The following is a 27,068-nucleotide window of genomic DNA, read 5'->3' as shown; positions in this document are numbered from 1 at the left end:
GTGTGGACATTACCATTTGTATTTTGATGGCATTTGAGTTCCTCTCTTTTGGCTATTGTAAATAATGCTGCTATTCATAAGCTTTGAACATGTGTGTACACATATTTGGGGGTAGATAGAAGCAGTACCAGGAACTGAATCTAGGGCCTAGCACCTATTAGACCAAGTGCTCTACATCACTGAGACACTGAGCTATATCCCTAACCAGTCTATTTTTGAGACGGGGTCTTATTTTTTCCAGGCTGGCCTTAAATTTATTTATGCTGTAGCCTAGGCAGGCCTTGAACTTGTGATCTTCCTGTTTGGGCTCCTTAGCAGGTGATATATTAGGCCTGAGTCACCAGGCCTGGCTAATATGAGTACCAAATTTTAATGTTCTTAAGTATAAAAAGTTTTTTTTATACAGGGTGTCACGTAACCTAGTATGAAACTGTCCATGTGGCCAGATATGACCCTGAACTACTGATCCTCCTGCCTCTGCCTCCCAAATTCTGGGATTATGGATCTGAGCCACATTTGCTTTTTAATTAAAAAAAAAAGCCTTTATTGAATTCTTCAAAACTCTTCATGAACCTGCTAAGTCTATGAAAGTTTAATTCCTTTTTTAAAAAAACAGGAAGCATTTTTGTTCTTGTGTTGAAGATGATGGAAGTACTCATGACTATCACAGGTAGTTTCTTTTAAAATTTACCTGTGGCATAAGGTGTTTAATCAAGAAAATTGACATCTCGCATGACCAGAATCCGTGACGTTACATGGCTACGTAAGCGTGCAACGTGATCATGTGATCAACGCACATGCGTGGAGTAGTGACGTGACCTGGCCACGCCCCCAGCCGGTTTTTAAAGCGGAGCGCCATATTCCCGGCCCTCTTCTCCTCTTCCTCTTCTCCAAGCACGTGTCTCTCCCACAGGCCTGCGCACTCTCTATCCCTGTATCTCTAATAAACTCTTATAAGCGGAAAAAAAAAAAAAAAAAGAAAAGAAAATTGAGACCACTCATTGTTCTGGTCTTTAAGCATGAAAAGTTTCATTAGGAAAGAAATCTTTTGTCTTTCTTTCTGATTCCCACCCACACACACACACACATATTATTAAAAATAAATGAACTGCAACCCAAGTCCAGAATGAGCTTCATAGCTTCCTAATAAAAACTTAAGCATTAGGCCTGACGGTGGTGGTGCACACCTTTAGTCCCAGTACTTGGGAGACAGAGAGAGGCAGGAGGATGTTTGTGACTTTGAGGCCAGTCTGATGTACAGAGAGAGTTCCAGAATGGCCAGGTGTCTGGGGGGGTTGGGGGAGGTGCGACAAAAAACCTTAAACATTCAATCATGAATATTTTCTTCTATCATTAAATATTCTTTTTTTTTTTTTTTTTTTTTTTTTTGTCTTTTTGAGACAGGGTTTCTCTGTGTAGCTTTGCGCCATTCCTGGGACTCACTTGGTAGCCCAGGCTGGCCTCGAACTCACAGAGATCCTCCTGGCTCTGCCTCCCGAGTGCTGGGATTAAAGGCGTGCGCCACCACCGCCCGGCCATTAAATATTCTTTTAACAAATGATGTTTATTTAGTTTTGCTTGAGGAAGGGTTTGGTTACATATGTAGATCACACTGGCCTTAAACTCTGTTGCCTCAGCCTTAGTAATCCTGGGATTACAGATGTATCACTACACCCAATTAAATACATTTATAATAATCATAGTATTTAATCTAAGAAGGTTTATTACACAAAAGATGATAATGAAGATTCCCTTAAGATAAATAAGTCAATTATACCACGAAGAATTTTAATTAGCTAAATGAAACTATAATTATTATTATTATTATTATTATTATTAACATTATGAGTGTATACATGAAGTGTGCAAGAGTGTGCACAAGCCACATTGCCCATGTGGAGGTCAGAGGACAACTCTATAGTGCCAGTTCTCTCCTTCTACCTTTATATGGGTCCTCACAGGTCAATTCAGACTGCCAGGATTGTTTAGAAAATGCCCTTACCTGCTACTGAGCTATCGTGTGAGCCCAACAAACCTTTTTTGTTTTTGTTTGTTTGTTTGTTTGTTTGTTTTTTTCCCGAGACAGGGTTTCTCTGTGTAGCTTTGGAGCCTTTCCTGGAACTCACTCTGTAGACCAGGCTGGCCTCAAACTCACAGGGATCTGCATGCCTCAGCCTACCAAGTGCTGGAATTAAAGGAGCATGCCATTAAGCCCACTCCAACAAAACTTTTTAAAACAGCTATCTTAGTTATAAACACTCTCCCAATGAAATAGGAATCATGCTTAGATTTAGATGTTTAGATTTATACAACTAAAAAAAGTATAGATGAAGAATTTGAATTCAAATTTGTTCTGACTCCACAAAGTCTAAGAATGAAACTACAACACTAGATTACAAAATGATCTGGGTATGGTCTTACCTAATAACACACAAGTTATCTTATTTATGTACTCTATTCTCTATTCTCAAAGACACAAGCCTGCACCATTCACTGGGAAATACAACAGCAGAAGAAATTTAGAAACACAAGACAAAAAGTGTTCAGGAATAGTGATCACGATATACAAACTCTTGCATGATCAGCAGCATTACTCCTCACAGAAAATAACCACACTGTGTTCATTACAGTGATCTATAAGTTGTATTAAAAATGAATTAATAGTCCATTATGAAAGGATTGGCTGAGTAAATCTTGTTATTTAAACAATATAATACTTTGTAGCCACTGTAAATTGTAACAGATCTACATTTAATAGCAGCAGTAAGCTGCTACAACAGGATGTATTCTAGAATTCTATTCATGAGGCAACATATAAATGGAATAGAGGTATATACATGAAAGAATCATCATGAACTTATTAATGGTGGCCACTATCCAATTATAGCAGAATTTCATGTTGATTTATTTTTGTTTTGTACTTTCCCATATTTTAAAACACAGTGTAATATTGTATGTTTACAAATATATATGTACTTACATGTGCATATTTAAATTCTGACAGATCAAACATAAGGCAGTATCATCAGAGAAAAGTACAAAATCAGTGGTAAGAGGGTACTGTAGATCATACTTGTTATTCTCAACATGTCCAAGCTGAGGCAAGAGAACTACTGTGATTCTGAAATCACCTTAGCCTACAGTGGGAAAACTGTCAAAAAAGAGATGGAAGCCAGGTGGTGATAGCACATGCCTGGATGGATGGATGGATGGATGGATGGATGGATGGATGGATGGATGGATGGATGGGATAGGGGATGAAAGGAAAGGCAGGCTAGAAATGAAAATCAGTTGAGAGGGCTTGTTTATCATTCGCAAAGCCTGGGTTCAATCAAAAAAAAAAAAAAAAAAAAACCCTAAACTGAGATTATAGGGGTGGGCTAAATAGCGGCCCACCTTTATAATCTCAGCATTGTGGAGGTGAAGAACAAGGATCATAAATTCAAAGTCATGAGATCGTGTTTCAAAAAAGCAAAGCAACACAAGAACCAGTCCTACCACCACCACCAAAAAAGAAGGAAAGAAAGCAGAGAGAGGTAGGGAGAAAGGGAATAACTAAGAAAAAGATAAAATGTGAACTTGTGTCCTGAAACACTCCCATACTCTGCCCATACTGTTTTTCATCCAGTTTATAATGCCCGATCCATGGGGTTGGGGATTTAGCTCAGTGGTAGAGCGCTTGCCTAGCAAGTGCAAGGTCCTGGGTTCAGTCCTCAGCTCTGGAAAAAAAAAAAAAAAGAAAGAAAGAAAGAAAAAGAATGCCCGATCCTGGAAAAACTAACCACTCCTCTTCAACATTCCTAAACCCATAGCTTCAAGGTTGTGATGCAGAAAAATCAAAGCTTACACAGACTAGTACTTCTATGAATTCATGTCCTTCCTCCAAGCATCCTAGAAGCCTTTTATTAAAGGTATTGTCATCCTGTCAGCTTTCCCAGCAATTCTTTACAATGGTTCTTTGAAAGCCACGCTCCTGTCTGTCACTCATGGAGAAATCAGACCACGGGTCATGTTTTCAAACTTCCTTATTTTCATCTCTTTCCCTTTATCATCTAGCTAGCTGACTATTTTTGAGAGAAATTCTCATTGTGTATCCTTGGTTGGCCTTAACTCACTTCATAGACCAGGCTGCCTCAAACTCACAGAGATCCACCTATCTCAGTGGGATTAAAGGTAAGCATACACATGCATGACTATTATCTATCCCTTTAAATTCAAGAGAAGCACCAACTCTTAAATCCCAAATCTGTTTTTCCCTTAGGTGCCAAAACTTTCTTATATTTGTTTATCTGTTTGCTTTGTTTGTGGCACTGAGTGTTGAATTTAGCATCTTGTACACGCTAGGCAAGTGGTCTACCAACAAGATATATTCCCAGATCTCTTTTTTTTCTTTCTTTTTTCTTTTGACAAGGTCTTATTTTATCCCAGGTTGGCCTTGAACTAATTCTTAGACTAGGTAACTCTTAAATTTGATTGAGAACCTCATGCCTTGAACTCCAGAGTAGCTGGGACAACTAGACCTGCCCCATCTTTTTGTCATTCCTTTCATCAACTCCTTTACCCCAAAGATTCCTACTGATGTTGCTATTGCATTTTTCTACCTTCCCTTAGGGGCTTCTTGTCATAACTCTTCACAAATGCTTTTAGCAGTTAAGTTGTCTGTACTATCTGCCACTACTTCCTCTTCTCACATTTATCACTTAACTAACTAGGCTTTTGTTCATAATGCTGCAATCAAATCCCAATTGACTTATTTCTCACCTCTGACATAGAGGACTACTACTTTCAGAAATGTATTGGTAGCTAAAAGCATTTGCCACCCAGCCTGACGACTGGAATTTGATCCCCAGAACTGATACAGTAGAAAGAGGAAACAATTTTTTTAACCCCAGAACTCACACGGTAGAAAGAGAAAACTGATTTTTTTTTTTAAACAAGTTGTCTTCTACCTCCACATGTGTGCCATGGCATGCTTTCTTCCAAATATAACTTAAAAATATTTGTATGGTCAGGCGGTGGTGGCGAACATATTTAATCCCAGCACTCAAGAGACAAAGGTAGGCAGAACTCTGTGAGTTCAAGGCCAGCCCGGCCTACAAAGCACCTGCACACACATATGGACATACATTCACACAGATACACACAGACATAAATAATAATAATAATAATAATAATAATAATAAATCTTAAAAAAAAAAAAAGTGTCCTTGGATGTAGTGGCCTGTACCCTTAATCCCAGCACTTAGGAGGCAGAGGCAGGTGGATCTCTGAGTTTGAAGCTAGTCTGGTCTACAGAGTGAGTTCCAGGACAGCCAGAGCTAAACAAGTTAACCCTGTCTCAAAGTCCCCTCCCCCCAAAAAAAGAAAAGTGTCTTTGGGGTTAGAGAGATGTTACACATTTCTCTTCCAGAAGACTGAAATTTGGTTCCGAGCACTTATTATTAAAATTGGTTCCGAGCTCCAGGAAGATCTAGCATCTCTGACCTCTGCAAACATACACACATGTGCACATATCCCCAGACACACAAATAAAATTTAAAAAATTAAATCTTAACAAAAAAAGATTAAAAATGCTGGGTATGGTAACACACACCTTTAGTCTCAGCACTAGGGAGGCAGAGGCAGGTGGATCTCTGAGTCCAAAGACAGACAGGTCTACCTGGAGAGTTCCAGGACAGCCAGGGCTATACAAAGAAACCCTGTCTTAAGTAACCAATAGAAAAAAAATAAAATCTTAAGTGGAAAAAAGTCAGAGCTGTTAATTATATTTCCCCAGAATCAAATTTGATCTGAGTATCATCTAAAAAGTCATTAGATGACTTGTGGCTTGAGATTAAAACAATTTCTAACAATTTTGACATGGCACTAAACATACTTCTGTCATTTTGTACTATTTATTTATGCCAAGCTATATTTTCAGCACTGAGGTTTACAAAATCAAAATATCAGTCAGCTCTGAAAAACACTGAATATGGCTCTACATCTGTGGTATCAAACATTTAGCCAAGATTTAACTTTTATGTAAAGACAATCACATCCATCTCATTAATAAGCAAATATGCTTTTGTCCTTAATAAACAGTAAAATTATACATACATACATATATATACATATATATATATACACACTCCAAACAATTATTTTAGAATAAACCTATTTATTGATTTATTAACCATAAATGTTAGATCTGTATATTAACTTTATATACCTATGGTATGTGGGGTCATGTAAAAACTCCTCAGGCCTGAAAAGAGGTTATGAGTAGAAGTTTTAGAAGTCCTGATCTAAACAATCCTACTTGTTAATGCAAAGTAACTTCTCAAAACAAAATCAACTCATTTGGCAGATACACTAGAAACCAAATAGTTATAATTCCAACTCTTGGCAGTTTCAACTAACAAGTGATAAATTTCTGTGAACTTGTTAAAGTAGTCAAGTACAAAGAGGTTAAAGATCACTAGGAAGACTGAAGTAAATTCAGTAGTTAATTAATTATAGCTAAAATCAGCATCAAGAGGGGGAAATAGCTCTAATAAGAGACTAGGTTACAACAAAAATTTCTGGGCCAGCAAGCCTGACAACCTCAGTTTGATCCCCAGATGTCACATAAAAGGAAAGAACTGATTTCAAAAAGTTGTCCTCTGACTTCCACAGTGTGCCTCCCAACATTATGCACATAAAATAATAACAACAACTACTACTATAACAATAACTACTACTACTACTACTACTACTACTACTACTACTACTACTACTACCACTACTACCACTACTACTACTACTACTACTACTACTACTACATTAAGTAAATTCCAGTAAGCATGTATTCTTTTTCAGGGCATTTTGTTTGTAACAAGGTCTCATACAACTCAGACTGGTCTCAAACTGATAACATTGAACCCTTGATTTTCCTGTCCCAGCTGGGAATATAGGCATGCACCATTAAGCCTGGAAAGTTTATGCTCTTTCACTGTACAAAATGGAGTATTTTGGGGATTGGAAAGATGGCTCAGTAACTAAGAGCACTTGTTGTTCTTCCAGAAGAAGTAGGTTCAATTCCTAGCACTTACATGGCAGCTCATAACCATCTGTAACTCCAGTTCCAGAGATATGAAGCCTTCTTCTGGCTTCTGCACGTACTGTATGCACATGGTGCACAGGCTTACGTGCAGGCAAAACCATACATGTAGTAGTAGTACTACTACTACTAGTAGCAGCAGTAGTATCAGTATCAGTAGTAGTAGTGCTGCTACTGCTACTAATAATAATCTGTTGTTGTTTTCGAGACAGGGTTTCTCTCTGTAGTCTTAGCTGTCCTGGGACTCACTCTGTAGACCAGGCTGGCTTCAAACTCAAGAGATCCGCCTGCTTCTGCCTCCCAGAGTGCTGGGATTAAAGTTGTGCATCACCACCAACCCAACTAATAATAATTTTAATGGTGTATTTTCTTCCAATAATGAATTTATATCAGTTTACCATCTTTCCTTCTTATCTCTCTCATACTATATATATACCAGTTTGGGGACCAAACCAGTCTTAACTTGAATTCTCTGAGTTACTGGTGGCACAGGCCTCTGTATTCCTGGATACTCTAGAGGTAGAAACAGGAGCACTCAAGTTCAAGGCCTGACTGGGTTACACAGTGAGTTCTAGAAGAGCCTGGACAATTTAGTGAGGCTATCTCAAAGAAACAAGTAAAAGAAAAGGAAAGGTGGCATCTAAGCCAGAGGTAAGCACTTGCAACAGTTCCCAGGAACTGTGCCCACAATACAAGTGGTGAATTCAAGTTATTCATTTGGCAAATGTCATTTCATTTCAGCTCCCCCTTCACATATTTTACTGTAACATGGGAAGAAAGGACTAGGAAAAGGTCACATTTTTAAAAAGTTGACCAATAAAATAAAATTCTAACCTCTGTTCATTAACCCATGTATTCATATTTAGGAAGTGCATGCACACCCACACACAATGTTCAAATTATATCAAAACTCAAGAATTAATTTGGTTTGGAAAAAAAATACAACTAGAAAAAAATATATTTAAACCTGCAATTTTCTTTTCCTTTTTGTTTTTTTGTTTTGAGATAGGTCTCACTCAACAGCTGAGGCTCCCTGGAAACTCACTCTTAGGCCAAGCTGGTCTTAAACTTTCAATCCTACTGTTTCAGTCTCCTGAGTAGTTATATAAGCATATGCCACCAGATCTAGCCATTTATAAATTTAAATTAAGGAGAATTAAATACAGTTAAGTACACATTTAAAAAAACTGCTCTCCCCCACTGTTAATGAAAGTAGAACTGGAAACACCCTAAATGTAAAGGCAGTCAATGCAAGAGTGATAAATAGCCAGGCGATGGAGGTACACACCTTTTTAATACCAGCACTTGGGAGGCAGAGCCAGGCGGATCTCTGTGAGTTCAAGGTTAACCTGGTCTACAAAGCAAGATCCAGGACAGGCACCAAAACTACACAGAGAAACCCTGTCTTAAAAAACAAAAACAAAAACAAATCCCAGAAAAACAAAAAAAGGGTGATAATCAAACACATCATGATACAATGCAGTTGTTAGAAACAGATATTTGGACCACATCAAATGTCTACACTGTAACATACTGTTTAGCGAATCAGGCTATAAACAGTGTAAGATCATAAAAAAAAAAAAACCTAGAGTTGGAAAGATGACTAAGAGGTTAAGAGTACTTGAACCACATACAGCCCTTCCAGGGAATCAACTCTGGTTCCAATGTAACTCCAGCCCCAGGGGATCTGACATCTTCTGGCCTCCAATGACACCTGCACAAACATGCATATACCTCCACACACATGCACAAAACTCTGCCCCCCACACAAATAATGATTAAATATAAACTAAATCTTCTTTTAAAAACTTCTATTTAGTGGGTCTAGAGAGATGGCTTAGTGGTTAAGAGCACTGGCTTCTCTTCCAGAGGACCCAGGTTCAATTCCCAGCACCCAATGGCAGCTCACAACTGTCTGTAACTCCAGTTCCAAGGGATCCAACACACTCACACAGATATACATGCAGGCAAAATGCCAATGCACATGAAATAAAGATTTTTTTTTTTTTAAAGAAATCCTATTTAGCTAAACATAGCATAGTTTATGTGCCATCCCAGCGCTTGGGAGACAGAGGCAGGAGGATGGCTACAAGTTCAAAGTCAACCTGGTCTACACAGTTAGTTACAAGCCAGCTAGGACAACAAAAAAATATATAAAACAAGAAGCCAATGGTGGTACATGCCTTTAATCCTAGATAGAAGCAGGTGGAATTCTGTGAATTCAAGACCCGCCTGGTCTATAGAGTTCCAGGACAGCCAGGCTATAGAGAAACCCTGTCTCGGAAAACAAAAACAAACAAACAAACAAAAAAAAAATCCTTCTTATATACACAGAAAATATATGTGAGAAAAGATTTTTAAAGATTGTTTTGTTTTGTATTGAGACAGGGTCTCATTATGCAGCACTGGTTGGCTTAGACTTGCTTTGTAAACCAGGCTGGCCTCAGGTTCAGAGATCTCCCTGCCTCTGCCTCTCAAGTGCTAGGATTAAAAGTATATGCCAGTAACCAGGCGGTGGCACAGGCCTTTAATCCCAGCACTCAGGAGGCAGAGGCAGGTGGATCTCTGTGAGTTCGAGGCCAATCTGGGCTACAGAGTGAGTGCTAAGAAAGACGCAAAGCTACACAGAGAAACCCTGTCTCGAAAAACAAAACAGAACCAAACAAAAAGGTATATGCCAGCATGCTCAGCACATATAAAGGTTTATAATCTTACTTTTAGAATAAAAAATACAGCTAAGTTATACTCCATTTATGACTTAGAGGATGTTCAAACGTACAAAGAAAAAACAGCTTATAGAATTCAGTAATTTAGGAATAAAAACTGGAGCTGGAGAGATGGCTCAGAGGTTAAGAACACTGACTGCTCTTCCAGAGGTCCTGAGTTCAATTCCCAGCAACCACATGGTGGCTCACAACCATCTGTAATGAGATCTGGTGCCCTCTTCTGGCGTTCAGACATATATGCAGGCAGAACACTGTATATATAATAAATAAATCTTAAAAAAAAAAAAAAGAAAAAAAAACCAGTATATAGCTATTAATGATCAGAAATAAGAGAAAGGTATAAAATGAGCTATCTTAGAAAAGAGTTAACAGTAGTTATTTCTATGTGATAGGATTACATATTTTCTCTTTTACATTTTTATGCTTTATGATTTTAACAATGGCTTTTCTGCAATAAAACAAAATGCAAAACTCAAGAAACTGAAGCAGGAGGGCAGTTTCAAAAAACAAAACAAGACTGGAGATACAGCTCAGTGGTAGACTGCCTGCTTAGCATGCATAAGGCCCTAGGTTCAGTCTTCAGTACCAAAAAACAAAAACAAGTTCAATTCCTAGCAACCTTCCAGCCGCCGCCTGACCCCCCTTCAACCAAAAAAAAAGAAAAACACTTTTTAGGACTGGGAATATAGCTAAATGATAGATAGAGCACTTGCCTAGCCCCTCTAAGGTCCTAGGTTCAATTCCAAGCACGCACACACACACACAGCATTTAAAAGTTTAATTTGTTATAACCTGAAAAATAAGCTTCAAATTTTTGAAAGAATTTTCTGTAAAAAATATTAACCCGGGTCTAGAGAGGTGGCTCAGTGGTTAAGAGCACTGGCTGCTTTTCCAGAGGACCTGGGTTCAATCCCAGCACCCACATGGCAGCTTACAACTGTCTGTAACTTCAGTTCTAGGGGGCCTGACACCCTCATACCAACATACATGTAGGCAAAATACCAATGCATATAAAATAAAAACAAATAAATTATAAAAAGTGTGGTGGTGGCACATGCCTTTAATCCCAGCACTCGGAGACAGAGGCAGGAAGATATCTGTGAGTCCCAGGCCAGCCTGCTCTATAGGGCAAGTTCTAGGACAGCCAGAGCTACACAGAGAAACCCTGTCTTGAAAACAAACAAAGAATAACATATCCTAAAACAAACAAAAAGACTCTATTTCCTCTGAATAGATTCAACTTTTCTTCAAAATTCTCAGAGCAAAATAGATTTTCAAAAAATATTCATAGGTATTAGCACAATGTACAAACAAAATTTCACATATATCAGACACAGTAGCACATGCTATAATCTTAGTACTCAGGTGGCTAAAGCAGGACAATGAGTTAAGAGGCCAGCCTGAGCTAAAAAGTGAGGACCTGTCTCCGGAAAAAAAAAATTCATATAAACCCTCATATAAAATTATCTCATATAAACAACAATTAGTTTAATGTTTATATAAAACAAGCATTAAACCACCCAACAGTGCCCTTTAACCAAGCCCTTCAATGAATATAATTATATCAATTTAACATAACAATTATCCAAGGTCTTCATTAACCCCATCATGTCTAATTAATGATACAAAGATAAGTACAAGAACATCTTTTTGAGACTCAGTAGAGCTTAAAGTTTCCATAGCTACAGAAGTATATCTCACTTGACTAATGGAGATTTTTTTTTCTTTCTGGCTCACTGCCACAATTCTGTGACATTTACTGGATAACTGCAATCCTCCTGCTATTATTAAATATAAACATTTGCTTTCTACAAATCAACAAAATGAATCAACCATGCAATAGTGAAAAATATTATTTCATCCCATCTAAATGAAACTAATATACCTACTCATAAATTTTTCACAAAGTCATCTATCTGGCTTCTCAAATTTTAGTTTTGATTATTATGGATACAGCATAGTAGCCAAAGCTCATGCCTGCAATACCAGGAATTAGAAGGCAGAGGCAAGAGAATGGAAGTTTAAAGTCATCCTCAGTTACACAGTGAATTTGAGATCAGCCTTAAGGTACCTGAAACCCTGTCTGTCTCAAAGAGAAAGAGAGAATCAGCATGCCTCACTTAAATTTTAAAAATTATGAACATTTTTGTAGTAAAATATATATCAAATTTATACCATCTTAGCCATTTTTAAGTACATAATTTAATGGTAGTAAGTAATTAGTAATAATATACAAGCATAACTTTTAGCCATACGTTCTCTCTTTTTGTTTGGTTTATTTCACTTTGTATGTTTTTTGTTCGTTTTGGTTTTCTGAGACAGGGTCTCATGTAGCCAAGCCTGGCCCCAACTCACTATGTAGCCAAGGCTGACCTTGAACTTCTGATCCTCTAGCTTCCACCTTTTAAGTGCTGGGTTTATAGGTAGATTCCAAGACTGGCTTACTTTCTATGTTTTGAAAATTATTATACAATATGGGAAGTATCAAAATTTCACTTCGGTTTTAGGGTGAATAATACTCCACTGTTCTAACACATAACATACTTTGTTTAGCCGTCATATGTATTCATGGAGATTAGTTATTTCCATCTTTATTTTTTAATTTTGAGCCAGTCTCAATATGTAGTCCAGGTTGGCTTCAAATTCACAATTTTCTAGCCTGCTGAAATTACAGGTGTGTGCTACCTTCCCAGGCCTGTATGAGTGAATGAAGAAGGGGCTTGTGTATGCTTGGCAGGCACTGAGCTACATTCCCATCCTTCCCATCTTTTGACTACTGTAAAGAATGTTGCTAGCATACAAGTATCTGTTCTAAATCACTACTTTCATATCTAACTATGAGTAGAATAGATGGATTGTGTGAGAATTATGCTTAACCTGTTGAGGAACTGCCTGTTGTACATAGCAGCTACACCATTCTACATTTCCACAGTCAATGTATTTAACATTCCACAATCAATACTTTATTGTTAGAGCTAATCTTTTACAATAAAAAAAAAACAACCCACGTACATAAACCGTAGTTTTTATCATACTATTTCAACTTCTCCTGTATCTGTTATTCTTGTATGTGTACTAATATAATTCATATACTACACAAAAGTCACCCAAATTGAATAATGGCTTTTAATATAGTCCAAGTTTTTATAGCCATTATTAGAAATTACAAAACACTTTTATCACCCCTAAAAGACTCCCATATCTTTTCTGAACTATGTATGCCCCTATTCCTCACTCCCAACCCTTAGGAAACACTAATCTACATGTCTCTAGACTTACCTAACTTTTGTATAGTATTAGGAATGGGACTATATAATATGTAGTCTTTTGTGATTAACATGTTTTCAAGTCCACATTATAGTGAGTTCTTTATTTCTTTTTATGGTCAAATAATACTCCATTTTGTGGATATTCCAAATTTTGCTTACCCGTTTATCCATCAATTTATAGACATTTGGGTTTTTCTATACATTTTAGGCTATTTATGAGTAATGCTGCTATAAACATTTGTGTGTGGACATATGTATTTATTTCCCTTGGGTACATATCTAACACCACAATTTCTAGGTAATAGGGTAATTCCATGTGTTTTACTTTTTAAAGACTTATTCTTGCAGGTGGTGGTGCACGCCTTTAATCCCAGCACTCGGGAGGCAGAGCAAGGCAAATCTCTGAGTTCGAGGCCAGCCTGGGCTACCAAGTGAGTTCCAGGAAAGGTGCAAAGCTACATAGAGAAACCCTGTCTCAAAAAACAAAACAAACAAAAAGACTTATTCTTATTTCATGTGTATGAGTGTTTTGCCTACATGTATATCTGCATCACATGTGTGCCTGATGCCCTTGGAGGCCAGAGGAGGGTGTCAGATGCCCTGAACTGGAGCTGCGGATGGCAGTAAACTGCCATGTGGGTGCTGGGAAAGGAACCCATGTCTTCTGGAAGAGCAGCCAGTGCGCTCAATCACTGAGCCATCTCTCCAGAACCCACATTTTAACTTGCACGATTTTACATTCCCAGCAGTATATTGATCTCCACATGATCGTAAACAGTATTTTGTTGTTGTTGTCCTTTTGCTTCTTTGAGACAGGGTCTTACAATGTTACCCAGGCTGGTTTCAAACTCCTGGGCTCAAGGGATCTTTCTACCTCAGCCTCCTGTGTAACTGGGACTACAAGTATGTACCACAATGTTTGGCTCATCTTTTTGATCACAGCCATCCTAGCAAGGAAGAGAAGTATCTCTGGTGATTTTAATTATATTTCCCAATGTTAACGATGAACATCTTACATGCATTTATTAAGTGACTTATATAATTTTATTGTATGTTTTTATGCTAAAAGTTATGCTTAGTAATATTTATGAATTTTTTAATAATGCATATTTCCTTAAATATAGTTTACTAGCATTAAAGTCAGGGTGTTCTTAAATAAAGGTACATTTACTAGAACAAGAAGGATTTTGCTGCCTTAATATATAGAAATAGTTGTTCTAATCAATGAAACAAAGTAGTCAGACTTTACTCACTCTGCACTGATAAATGTTTGTCTCATTTGCCTGACATTTTTTTTTTAAATGATTCAATCCTATGGTGCAGCTCAGTGGTAGAGTATATGCCAAACTTGCAAGCATGAGGACTTTAATTCAATACTTGGAGCAATACAAAAAACATCAAGCAAAGGCTGTCGTGGTGTCCCACGCCTTTAATCCAGGCACTTGGGAGTCAGAGACAGGCAGATCTTAGTGAGTTCAAGGCCAGCCTGGTCTATAGAGGAAGTTCCAGGACATCCAGAGCTACACAAAGAAACTGTCTTGAAAAACCAAAAAACAAAAACAAAACCAAAAATCAAGTAAGTTCCTTCAGGTTACTCTCTTACTTCCAGACATGTATGCTATGGCACATGCCAGCCCACATGCATACACAATTAATTAATGTATAAAAGAAACAACATATTCCAAGACTTCTCATCACTACCCCATGTACATGATTGTGAAGAACAGCAATTTTTTAGTTTAAGCCTACATTTGGTTTATAGCCTCTGTCACAGGACACACATAAACATGTCCTATCTTATTAATTTGTAGAGATGACTGTAATGAAAACTTTAAATAAACATACTTGTATAATAAAGCCTCTATGGTCAAGCATGGTAGTGCATGCCTTTAATCCCAGCACTTGGGAGGCAGAGGCAGTTAGATCTTAGTGAGAGCAAGGCTAGCCTAGCCCAATAAAAACCAGAACAGCAAGAGCTACGTAGAGAGACTCTGTCTCGGAATAAATAAAGCCTCTATCAACAAACTTGTTTTCTCATAATGTTAAAAAAATCATTTTAATCTAACATCCTAACTAGTAATGTAGAATTTAGTATGTATGAATATTGATTAAAATTTGATTTTATTCAAAATCAGCATTTTCTACATAAAGTTAGGCCAAAGAACTCACATTCTATGCTGGAGTTGGTGCAAAGCACGCCTGGCTTTCACAAGGCCCTGAGTTTGATCCCCAGCACCACATAAAAGTAGCTTTGGGGACATAGGCCTGTAATCCCAGTACTTGGGAGATAAGACAGGAGAATCAGAATTAGATCAAGGTCATCTTCTATTATATAACAAGTTCAAGGCAAACCTGGACTGTAAGACTCCTGTTTCAAACACAACCCCTTCATACTGTTTTAAATTTATGAAAAGAAGCAATTTAGTAACTCCAAAGTAAGTACCCTGGGTGTTTTTAATGAAGAAAAGTACTGTGCTTTCCCTCAGGTAGGTTCTCAGGGCCACACTGAAATATTCTAATTCCTAACACAGAACTTTCAGGAAGTTCAGGAAACAAAATCAACCCCAGCAAGATACAGACTAATTCCTGAGGCTACTATTGTCACCCATCTCTTCTCAATTTCATTTTGTCTCTGAAACATACCAGCAGAAATAAGAAGCAGCAGAAAGAGATTCTATGATGTCATAAAAGTACTTCCAAAAAAATCAAGTGCCAGCCAGGCGTTGGCACACGCCTTTAATCCCAGCACTCGGGAGGCAGAGCCAGGCGGATCTCTGTGAGTTCGAGGCCAGCCTGGGCTACCAAGTGAGTCCCAGGAATGGCGCAAAGCTACACAGAGAAACCCTGTCTCGAAAAAAAACAAACAAAAAAAAGAAATCAAGTGCCCTGGGTCAGCAAGAATAACAGCTTGATGATGTGAGTCCCATCTCTGGAACCCATGGTGGAAAAAGAACCAACTCCAGAAAGTTGTCCCCCAATCTCACAAGTATGGTGAGCAATACATTCACATCTCACTTCATACACATAGACAATAATAAACAAAATTAAAACTGAGAGAGAGAAAAGTCTGGCTTCTGCTTTTCTTTTCCTTCTTTCCACTTCTAAGCATTATTATCAGCCAAGACAGAGTTTAACCTATAATATGCTACAACTACCTCTTAAAGATACTCACTGTACTGGCTGGTTTTTGTGTGTCAACTTAACACAAGCTAGAGTTATTAAAGGAAGGAGCCTCAGTTGAGGAAATGCCTCCATGAGATCCATCTATAAGGCATTTTCTCATTAAGTGATCAATGGAGGAGGGCCCAGCCCATGGTGGGTAGTGCCATCCCTGAGCTGGTGGTCCTGGGTTCTATAAGAAAGCAGACTGGGGGCTGGAGAGATGGTTCAGCGGTTAAGAGCACTGGCTGCTCTTCCAGAGGACTTGAACTTCCAGAGTTCAATTCTCAGCACCCATATAGCAGCTCATAATTGTCTGTAACTCCAGTTAAAAGATAGCGTACACACTCATGCAGGCAAAACACCAATGCACATAAATAAAATTTAAAGAAAAAAAGAAAAAAGAAAGCAGACTGAGCAAGTCGTGAGAAGTGAGCCAGTAAGCAGTTCCTCTCCATGGCCTCTGCATCACCTCCTGCCTTCTTTGAGTTCCTGTCTGAACTTCCCTCAGTGATGAACAGCAATGCTAATAACCTTTTCCTCTCCAAATGCTTTTTGGCCATAGTGTTTCATTGCAGCATTAGAAAACCCTAACTAAGACACTCACCTAAGACAACAAATGATTTGTTAATTGTGAACATTAAAATATTTCCCCAAAGTGGACATGGGCTCCTATCCCTAACCAAGAAGCTATCTTCAACTGACAACCACACAAAAACAAAAATCATCAATGGAGTCTCACTGAGTATGAAAAAAATTATTTTCAATAAATAAAATAAGCCAGGAGGTAGTGACACACGCCTTTAATCTCTGCACTTGGGAGGCAAAGGCAAGCAGATCTCTAGGTTTGAGGCTACCCTAGTCTACAGAATCAGTTTCAGGACAGCCAGGGCTACATACAAAGAAACCCTGCCTTGCCCCTGCCCCCCCCCCAAAAAAATAAATATTGCTGCAAGAGGATATTATGTTTCTACTGATTTCTATTGTGTAACAAGTTGAATTTCTTTCATTGCCTTATGGATGCTTCCTAAAGAATACTATATTGTTGTAATTCCCACGCTGGATAATTATAGCACTTGGGAGATAGAAACAAGAGGACAGGGAGTTCAAAGCCACCCTCTGAGACCAGCATTGGCTACCAAAAAACAAAACAAAAACAAAAACAAAAAACAAACAAAATCTTTCTCTAGAAACAAATGGGTAACAACAAAATACATGATTAACAAATCATTGGGAGAATGAATTAACAAGAAGCTGTCATGAACTAGTCAAGACTTCTGACATGTTTTAACATCATTATTTTCATAATGATGATATTTAATCTTTAGGTATGACCCAGATCAATAGAAACTAAATAAAAATTCAAAACAAAAGAAGAATCCAATAGTTTTTTTGTTTGTTTTCTGTTTTTTGTTTGTTTGTTTGTTTTGTTTTTCCTCTCTCTTTTTTCAAGATAGGGTTTCTCTGTATAGCTCTGGCTGTCCTGGAACTCAATCTCTAGACCAAGCTGGCTCTGAACTTAGAGATCTGCCTGCCTCTGCCTAAATGCTGGGATTAAAGGCATGAGCAACCACCACACTTTGACCTTTTTCTTAGTCTGTTTACTTTCATTTCTTAGGTGTCTGTTTGTACTGAACATTGGACCTAGAATCTTGAAAATACTGTACTAATGCTGTAATTCCTAGATCATCTTGAGACAATGTCTCATGAAGTTGCTCAGACTGGCCTTGTCATCTTCTGGCCTCAGCCTCAAAAGTCTACACTACCAGGTCTGGCTATTAGTTTTGTTTGGCAAACAAGATAAACCAAAACAAATGTTTTTCAGTAGAGAATGTCTAAGAAATGGTGACTTTTTCCTCCAGATGATTCTCAGCTTTAATAATGGAATTTGTACATAACTAGAAATCATGTTATTTTTTAATACATATATATTTTTTAATTATCTGGAATTTATTACCTAAGATGATCAACATTGTAAATATGTAAATATTAACATTCTTACAGACCTTTGGAAGGCATTCTTTGGTTTTGACTGATAACTGCATCTATCTGTACATACTTTAATGTAAACTCAGGATTGTACTAATGTAGTGCTACTTTCTGCTTTTCACTTAACATAAAATACATATGTATTATATACATTTCACACACACACACACACACACACACACACACACACACACACACACGCACACACACGAATGCTAGTGCTCATCAATTAAGAGCACTTCTGGCTCTTGTATCAGACAGGGGTTTGATTCCCAGCACCCACACCCACAGTTCCAGGAGCTCTCACATGCCCTATGGTCTCCTGGGTACTGCATGTACATGGTGGACATGCATCTAAGCAAGATATTAACACTTATAAAGTAAATCCTTTAAAAACAAAAATACAATTTTTTAAAGATTTATATATATTTTAAATTTATGTGTATATATACCATTATGTGAGGGAACCCTTTGAGGCCAAAAGACAGCACTGGATCTCCTGCAGTTGAGGTCATTTTAATACTTGTGCATTATTGTATTAATTAGTTAAGACCTTGTACCTATTGTCAGGCACTCATCACATTAATTAAAATCATGGTAGCAAGAAGGCTCAGCACTGTCTTAATAGGCAAGCTAAAAATCAAACTCTGCTGAATGGCAAGGATATTCTTTTAATCTATTTATCAAGTTTAATAATTCCCAATTTCAGGGTTTATAACTTGTTTTCTTAAAAACTTAAATTGGCTGCACATGGTGGGGACTACCTGTAATCCAAGCACTGAGAGGCTGAGGCAGAAGGACTGAAAGTTTAAAACAGGGAGAAGGAAGAGGAGTAGCAGCTGCAACAGCATGACTCTATAACTTATTATGTGACTCCAGGCAAGTCACTAAAAGTCCATATGCCTCCATTTCCTCATCTCTAAAGTGGGATAATTGCTATTTAACATCTCAGGGTTATACAAATTCTGTGAATCCACTGATCCACTAGGATGCAGTAGCTAGCAACAGCTCTAATCCCAGCACTCCAAAGCATGGGACAGGAAGACCAAAAGTTCAAGTTGTGAGACCCTGTCTCAAAAAAAGAAAGACGGCTGGGAGAAGATGGCTCAGTGGTTAATTAAAAGCACTGGCTGTTCTTCAAGAGAACCCAGATTCAATTCCCAGCAACAATATGGTGGCTAACAACCATCTGTAACTCCAGTTCCAGGGGATACAACTCCCTCTTCTGGCTGCCTTGTGCATTACATGCATGTGATGAACAAGACATTCACACAGGCAAACCACCCATCCACATAAAATAAAGACAAACATCTCAAAAAAACGCCAGCCTTTATTTAATCCCAGCACTCAGGAGGCAGAGTCAGGCAGATCTCTGTGAGTTTGAGGCCAGCCTGGTCTACAGAGTGAGATCCAGGACAGGTACCAAAACTACACAGAGAAACCCTGTCTACACACACACACACACACACACACACACACACACACACACACACACCAAAAAGAAAAAGAAAAAGAAAAAAAACAACCCAAAAAACAATTAGAAAGAGAAATGAATGAATTCAGTGGCTGCGGAAATGACTCTGTGGGAAAAGTGCTTTCTATGTAAGCATGAAGACCTAAGTTCATTCAGAGCCCTAGCACCCATATAAATAGTTACCTGTAACCCCAGCACCAGAGGGAGGCACAGACAGAAGGTTCCTTGGGGGCTTGCTAAATTAGTTAATTCCAGGCTCTGTGAGAAACTTCAACAGAAAGGCAGAGATAGACTGAGGAACCTCTGGGCTCTACATGGAGGGTACACACATGCATACACACATACATGCACACACACAAAAATAATTCAATGAATTATGGGGCCTGTAAGGTAGCTCAGCGGGTAAAGTAAAGGCACTTGCCAACAAGCCTGTCAACTTGAGTATGATCCCCAGGACCACATGATGGAAAGCAAGAACTGAATCCTGAAAACTGTCATCTGACCTCCACATGTGTACTATGGCACAGGTTTTTAAAGAATTCAGTGGCAAGCTCTTGACATACAGCCCTCTGCAGAGATTTATGTTCAACAATTTTTCCCACTGTGTGTGCATGCATGCTTGTGTGTGTGTAAGTTTCACATCCTGTAGCCAGGAACTCACTGGCTTTGTTTCCATCTCTGCACCCCTCCTGCCTCACCCACCTCACCTGCTGGGACTGCAATTTTGACACATATTACAAGATACTGATACACCAGAAGCATTGGTCTCCTAATATACTTCACCTTGCAAAGATGGCAAAGGAGAATCAAGAGAACGAAGAAATGAACTAGAATATACTCTTCTTAGAATAAAACAGAGTATTTAAAAAATTAATACAAAGCCATACATTGATGGCGCACACCTTTATTCCCAGCACTCAGGAGGCAGAGGCAAGCGGATCTCTGTGAGTTCCAGGTCAGACTGGTCTACAGAGTGAGTTCCATGACACTTAGGGCTGTTATACAGAGAAACTGTCTCGAAAAACCCAAAACAAACAAACAAAAAACACTTTTACACAACTTAAATCCAGCACTTGGGAGACAGAAGATGTGAGTTTGAGGCCAGCTTGGTCTACATATTGAGTTCCAGGACAGCCAAAGCTACATAGTAAAATTCAGTTTCCAAAAGAACAAAAAGCACAACAAAGCAAAACATCCCTTCTAAAAATGTCTCTCTGTAGTTTAAAAAAAATCCCCACACTGGTGCGCTTCTTATAGGTACAATGTAAGAGAAACTTTTATAAGCTCTAAATTATATTGTTAAAACAATATAGTTGGTGCTAAAGTTAAAAAACTAACTTTTAGGGGATTGGAAAGATGGCTCAGAAAAGCATTGGCTGCTCTTCCAGAGGACCCAAGTTTGATTCCTAGCACATACATGACAGTTCACAACCATCTGTAACTCCAGTCTCTGAAGATCTAACACTCTTTTCTGGTCTCTGTGAGCAGAAGGCACACACATGCTACACAGACATACAGGCAGGCAAAACACCCATACACATAAAAATAATCAAACAACAACAACAAAAATAAACAACAAGACAATCCTTAACATTTATAAAATACATCCTTAAATAATTAATACATTTCCCCTGTCTTTCTCCTACCTGATAATCTCTCTAATTATAATACTCCCTGCTAGGGCTATATAGCTCAGAACATTTGTCTCTCATTCTTGACCCAGGTTAGATCTGGGTCCAGTACTGCTGTGCATTGTCGCACATCCTGTAATTTCAGCACTCAAAGCAGAAGCAGGCAGAACTAAGTTTCAGGCCAGTCTGGTCTAAATAGGGAGATGTTCCAGAACAACGAAGAGCTACATAGTAAGACTTGTCCCAAAAAAACAAAAGTAAATAAAAAAAAAAAAATCCCCAGTACTGTCCAATAATAAAATAATTAATAAAGCCAAACACTATAACTAGGCACTTTAATACACATTAGTTAACTAAGGAGATACCTATGTTTTATAGAAGGAATAGTAAAGTTTAGAATAGTGAAATCACTTGCCCCAGGTCACCGAGCTGAAGAAGTTGCTAAACTGGTATTTAAACTAAGCTCAATTACAACACCCTCTTCCCCCATTGTATCTACAGGACTACCTGTACTCTGAGAGAAAAAAAAAGCTATATTCAAGACATAACAGAAATATCCAAGGCCCTTTTCAAAGAGGTCATAAATACTTGTTACTGGATACATGTATTTATTTCACAGTAGCACGTGGCTTTGGGTAAGGAGTACTGACGACAACACAGAAAGGATTGTTTCTGCTGCTGTTGACCTTCCCCCCACCCCAAGTCTCTTACTTTCAGTTTGTTTCCCATTTCTAAATAATGGAGAAATAATTAATATCCTTGCTATCTAAAACAAGACTCTAAAATTCAAAGATGCTAAGTGTAAAGTCTTAAAAAAAAAAAAAAAAAAAAAAAAAGAAAAGAAAGTAATTGTCATCTGTTTAAGGTACATAGCCTGTTAACTTTTTCCAGAACATTCTATGGGCTTTTTTTTTTCCAAGCATAGTTTAATTATCTTGATTACTTAGCTTTTTTCATTTTTAGATATGATGATATAGAAATCACATCTATAATTGGTAAATAAATTATATAACATTTTGTGCCAGGCGGGGGTGGTGGCGCAAGCCTTTAATCCCAGCACTTGGGAGGCAGAGCCAGGAGGATCTCTATGAGTTCGAGGCCAGCCTGGTCTACAGAGATCCAGGACGGGCTCCAAAACTACACAGAGAAATCCTGTCTCAAAAAACAAAAACAAACAACAAAGAAATTATATATCATTTTGAAATGCACAATATCCAAAAGTTTTCAATTTGGAACTTTCAAACTAAGTATGTGTTTGGTGTCACTGCTTTATTTATTAATTTATCATCTTTATGTTTGAACCTTTTCAAATTCAGTTTGTGTTAAAAGAAAAATTAACTGACATTCTAAAGTAGAACACCCAACACATAATTTTAAATGATTATGAGGGATTTCCCCAAGGCCTCTCAAAGCAGATACAATGGCCTACAAGCACTGCAAGTCCAACAACGCAATCCACTGAAACATTTAGCTGCTCTAAAAGAAGGATCAGGCTCCTTAGCAAAAAACTACATTGTGTGAGTCTGCAAAGTTTCCCACTTTTCCATTCCAACTCCATCTCAGAGGAAGCCTTTGCATACTGACACAATATGCTGTAAAACGGTACTTTGCTGACCTTCCAATAGTCCAGCTCTATGAAAATTCTGTGATGGGTGTAACTTCAGAGAATCTGAAAAACACAAAAAGCATTAAGTACTTTTTATGCTGAATGAGAAAAAATGCCAAGGATAGCATACATCTCTTATATAACTATTATGTATTTTTAAGAGTTTAAGCCCATATTAGTCTAGTTTATTTCCTGCAAAAGGAAGGTTGGGTTGCTTCTACACTGGTCTCTAAGCTAAACTTAGATTTTGATAAAGCATTTGTTTCATGGAAAATTATCTGACGATTACTGCCCAAATGGTGTTACTGTCTTGACTATTTTTAGCATCCAATTGTACCTCAGCCCTATTCTAAGGAACACCTCTTGATCTTTTCTTTTCCTTCTGACACTTCAAACTACAATATTTCTAAGCTATTTCAGGTAATATCTGAGAACCATCCTCAGGATAGTGTCTGCCAACTAAAGTCATCAGAGCAACGGACAATGGCCTAACAGTTACTAAGTGGGGCTCTGTGTACAAACTCAATAGTCTATAAAGTCAGCAGCACCTTCCAGGGTAAACCACATCCCTCTGATTCAATTAAACATGAATGCACTAATGTCAAGTTTAAGTCCCCTCCTGTCCCCTACCCACAAGAGGTGAAATTATCCAGTGGATTTGTAAAACTAAAAACAGAAGAAATGCTAGATTTCTCGGGCAAAGGGTTCACCATGGTATATGTTTTAAAATATAAATGAATCGTTAAGAACTTTTGCCCCCTCCCACTGGTATTAAGTGGTGATGAGTGCAAATGTGGGTATTTTGGGTTTAATACCCGTTGCAAAGGGAACCTGTTCTGACACATTCTTGTGGTGTCCAGTGTAGGAATTTAACCCCAGCAGAGATCACCTCAAGTGTTAATGTTTTAGATGCTGGGAATCCCCTGAAGGCCTTGGCCAAAAAATAGTTTTAAATGAGAAGCTCTGTTCATTGCCTCCTCTCTGCAAGAAGCCCTTGAACAGCAAAGAAGAGAAATTTCTCAAAGGGCAAGACTGTGCCCGAGCCTGGTACTCCAGGGAGAGGAATACAAGTAATCCAGAGAGGGCATCCCTATCTTTGTAAAAGAAGTAATTAGAATGCCACGGAGATGAAAAGAGAGAAGAAAAAAAAAAAAAAGAAAATTCGGGCCTTTTCCAGGCAAGAAGATGACGAGGAAAGGAAGAACGCCTGGTCGAGGGGGGCCGTCCCGACATGGGGAGGGAGTGGACTAGGCCGGAGCGGGGGGGGGGGGGGGGGGATAGGACGACCGCGCACAAACAAGCCGAAAGAGGGAGGAAAAAAATGGTGACCCCGGGCTCGGCAGCCACTTGGGACCACGCAGCCCGGCGTGGGGCAACTTTGCCGGGGAGGAGAGTCCGGCAGACGGGAGCCCCGGCGGCGCCCCGACCCCCCGCGCGGCCCCAGCACCGGGACCGGTGGGGTGATTGCCGAGCCGGGGGAGGACTGGGCCGGCAGCCCGCCCAGGGTGGCGGAGCCGGGAGCGGCCGACCGTCAGGTGGCGAACCTCGGGGGGCCGCGGGGGACTCGGGGGTGGAGGGGTGTGGGGGGAGCGCACCACCCGAGTCCCCGACCGCCCCGCGCCGCGCCGGGGAGGGGCCGCCGCTCGGCAGTTCCGAAATCACCCCTGGCCCTCCGGGGCGCCCCACGGCCGGCCCGGGACAACTCTGGAGAGGGGCGAGCCGGGCTGAGCCGGGTTCCGACGGGGACCCCCCCCACACCCCGGGACTCCGCGCGCCCGCGCTCCCCGCCCCCACGCCCCACCCCCCATCTGACTCACCTCGCGAGTACAGGGACTTGGGCGATTCCAGGTCTAGGTCCGCGCTGAGCAATGAGATGAAGTCCGAGGGCATCGCAGCTCGACCCAGCCCGGCCCGAGGGCAGCGGGAGGGGGGGAGCGGCGGTGGCGGCGGCACCTCCTCTCCGGGACCGCGGGCACCGAACCGGGGGCGGCGAGGCGCGGGCGGCAGCCGCTGCCTCCTTCTCCTCCTCCTCCTCCTCCTCGAGGGCAGTCACTTCCCACCCGGCCGAGCGACGAGAAGGGCGGCGTGGTGGAGAGCAGCTCTGCGGAGTAGAGACCTGACTCCCGGCGAGTCCAGAGAGAGAAGATGGTTCGGGGCGGCGGAGAGGAGAGGGAGAGAGCCAGAGGGTCCGTTTCGGGCTTCTCCTCAGCGCACACTGACGGCCGCCGCCACCGCCGCCGCCGCTGACAGGAATCTGAGCCCCGCCCCCTCGTGGGGCACTGCGCACGCGCGGCGGGGGGAACTCCAGCAGCCCGGAAGAGCCGAGGGGCCGCCGGAGGGCGGGCAGGCGCGCCGCGGAACAGCATCAACAAGGGCCTCGCTTCCTGCCGTCGCTCCCGCGGCCGCTGCTGATCCCGGGCTGGGAAAGGGCCCCGCCAGCCGCGAGGGAGGGAGGGAGGAGGGAGGGAGGCGGCCTGGCTTCTGGGGCCCCGAGGAGGGAAGAGATTTTTTTTGCCACGACCTGGTGGCGGCGAGCCTGAGGCGGCGGGCCCTGCCCCGTGGTGTACGCAGGAGGACACCGACCCTGGGGGACCTGGCTGTCTGCGAGCAGGGGAAAGACCTCCAGAGACTTGCTGCGACCCAAGGCCGGCAGGCTGGAGCTCGCACGGGGGAATGGAGTTCCATGGCTTGGACGGCAACCCAGCCCTTCGGGGGTTTTTCATAGCAGTTTCTGCAGTGAGCTGGCCAAGGACCATCAGACTCATTTTTAATTAAGAAAGGGCAGACCGTACTCTAATCACCACCACCACCCCGGGTTATCGAGTTTTTGGAGGGGTTTTTCGTTTGCTTGTGGATTTTTTGTTCTTGTTCATGTTGATTTTTTTCTTTTCTTTTTTGGTCCTCCCTGGCCTGAAGGAGCTCACTATGTAGACCAGGCTGGCCTCAGACTCACAGAGCTGTGATTGCCTCTGCCAGGCAGACACCACCATGCCCGGCTATTCGTTATTTTCATTAAAATAATTCCCCCAGGTTACCCACATCATATTTATGGCGACTGCATTTATTTATTTAGATACATGGTATCGCTAAGTAGGTCTAGGTGGCCTGGAGCTCACTATGTAGATTTAGACTGGCCTCAAATTTAGGGCAATCCTCCTGATTCGGCCTTCCGAATGCTTGTATCACCGGAGAGTACCACGAAACTGGCTTTGATCTTTTTAATTTTATTTATAATGATGTCTCTGGTAGTGAACGCCCAAATTTATTCAAGAGTGGAAAATAAAAGACAGTTTGAAAATTGGATCCTGTGAGTCCACCTGGCTGTTAGAGACAGAGAGAGAGACAGAGAAAGAAGCAAACCTCAAAGCCTGTTCTTCCAAACAGGTTTTCACTTTTTATTGTTCATTCAAGTGAAGATGGAGGATAAACATGTAAATGAGGGGTTTTGGCTCGTCTGTTCATGGGGGCTAAAAGTTTCCGTTGCAAAAAACAAATCCTCACCTATACCACAGACTGTTTCCTGACTCTAATAGACATCTGGGAAATTTTTAATCAAGTTATTAAAATATCAAATGGAGCACAGGGTGCACATCGTGGGAACTAATTTTTGATTTTGTGTGGAGTATTGATGCCAGCAGCCACATGGGCAAGGTTTTTTGAGGTATTCAAGATGGTTCAGTTTGTGTTTCTGTGTCTGCAAAGCTAGTCACAAATCCTAAAACCCTGCCGATTTTAAATGTGTAAATCCTTAACAAAGCTTTGCCCGCCCGTGAATTCGGCCACTTCATCAGGCCTTGGAATGCTGCTGGTATGGGGGAAGACTCTCCAAGCAAAGGAGGCCCCAGTATCTCTGGAGTGGGCATTTACAGAGTGTCACCTACAGACCTCGGATTTACATTTGTGTCATCAGAAACTGCCTATCCTTTCATCTCAGCATCTGATAGAGGTTGCCCAATTTTCTTCAGTGAATTCTTAGTGATAATTAATCAACCCTGTGAGCATTTTCTCCTGTCAGAGGGAAGAAAGGTTTTCAGAGCCACCCCGAGATACAGCAGCGCAAAACAGGAAACTACCCTCAAACTTCTATGGCCACTGCCCTCTGTTGTAACAAGTCCCAAGGGAAGTCCCTTGTAACT

General features: G+C 40.4%; 1 protein-coding gene across 1 annotated transcript in view; it reads right to left on the bottom strand.

Moving 5' to 3' along the window:
• Nucleotides 1-25,208, bottom strand: part of Nfat5 (nuclear factor of activated T cells 5) — a 91,711-nt gene extending 66,503 nt beyond the window's left edge. Inside the window, exons 1-2 of the mRNA XM_037206478.1 lie at nt 24,750-25,208; nt 22,942-22,995 (exon numbers count right to left, since the gene is read on the bottom strand). Coding sequence (XP_037062373.1) covers nt 22,942-22,995; nt 24,750-24,822 — 127 coding nt within the window. The 5' untranslated portion in view covers nt 24,823-25,208. The remainder of the gene's footprint in view (nt 1-22,941; nt 22,996-24,749) is intronic.
• Nucleotides 25,209-27,068: the final 1,860 nt, after the last annotated feature.

Source organism: Peromyscus leucopus, chromosome 5 (genome assembly GCF_004664715.2).
Source record: "Peromyscus leucopus breed LL Stock chromosome 5, UCI_PerLeu_2.1, whole genome shotgun sequence".
NCBI classification, from domain to species: Eukaryota; Metazoa; Chordata; class Mammalia; order Rodentia; family Cricetidae; genus Peromyscus; species Peromyscus leucopus.
This window is presented reverse-complemented; position numbering and strand designations above follow the sequence as displayed.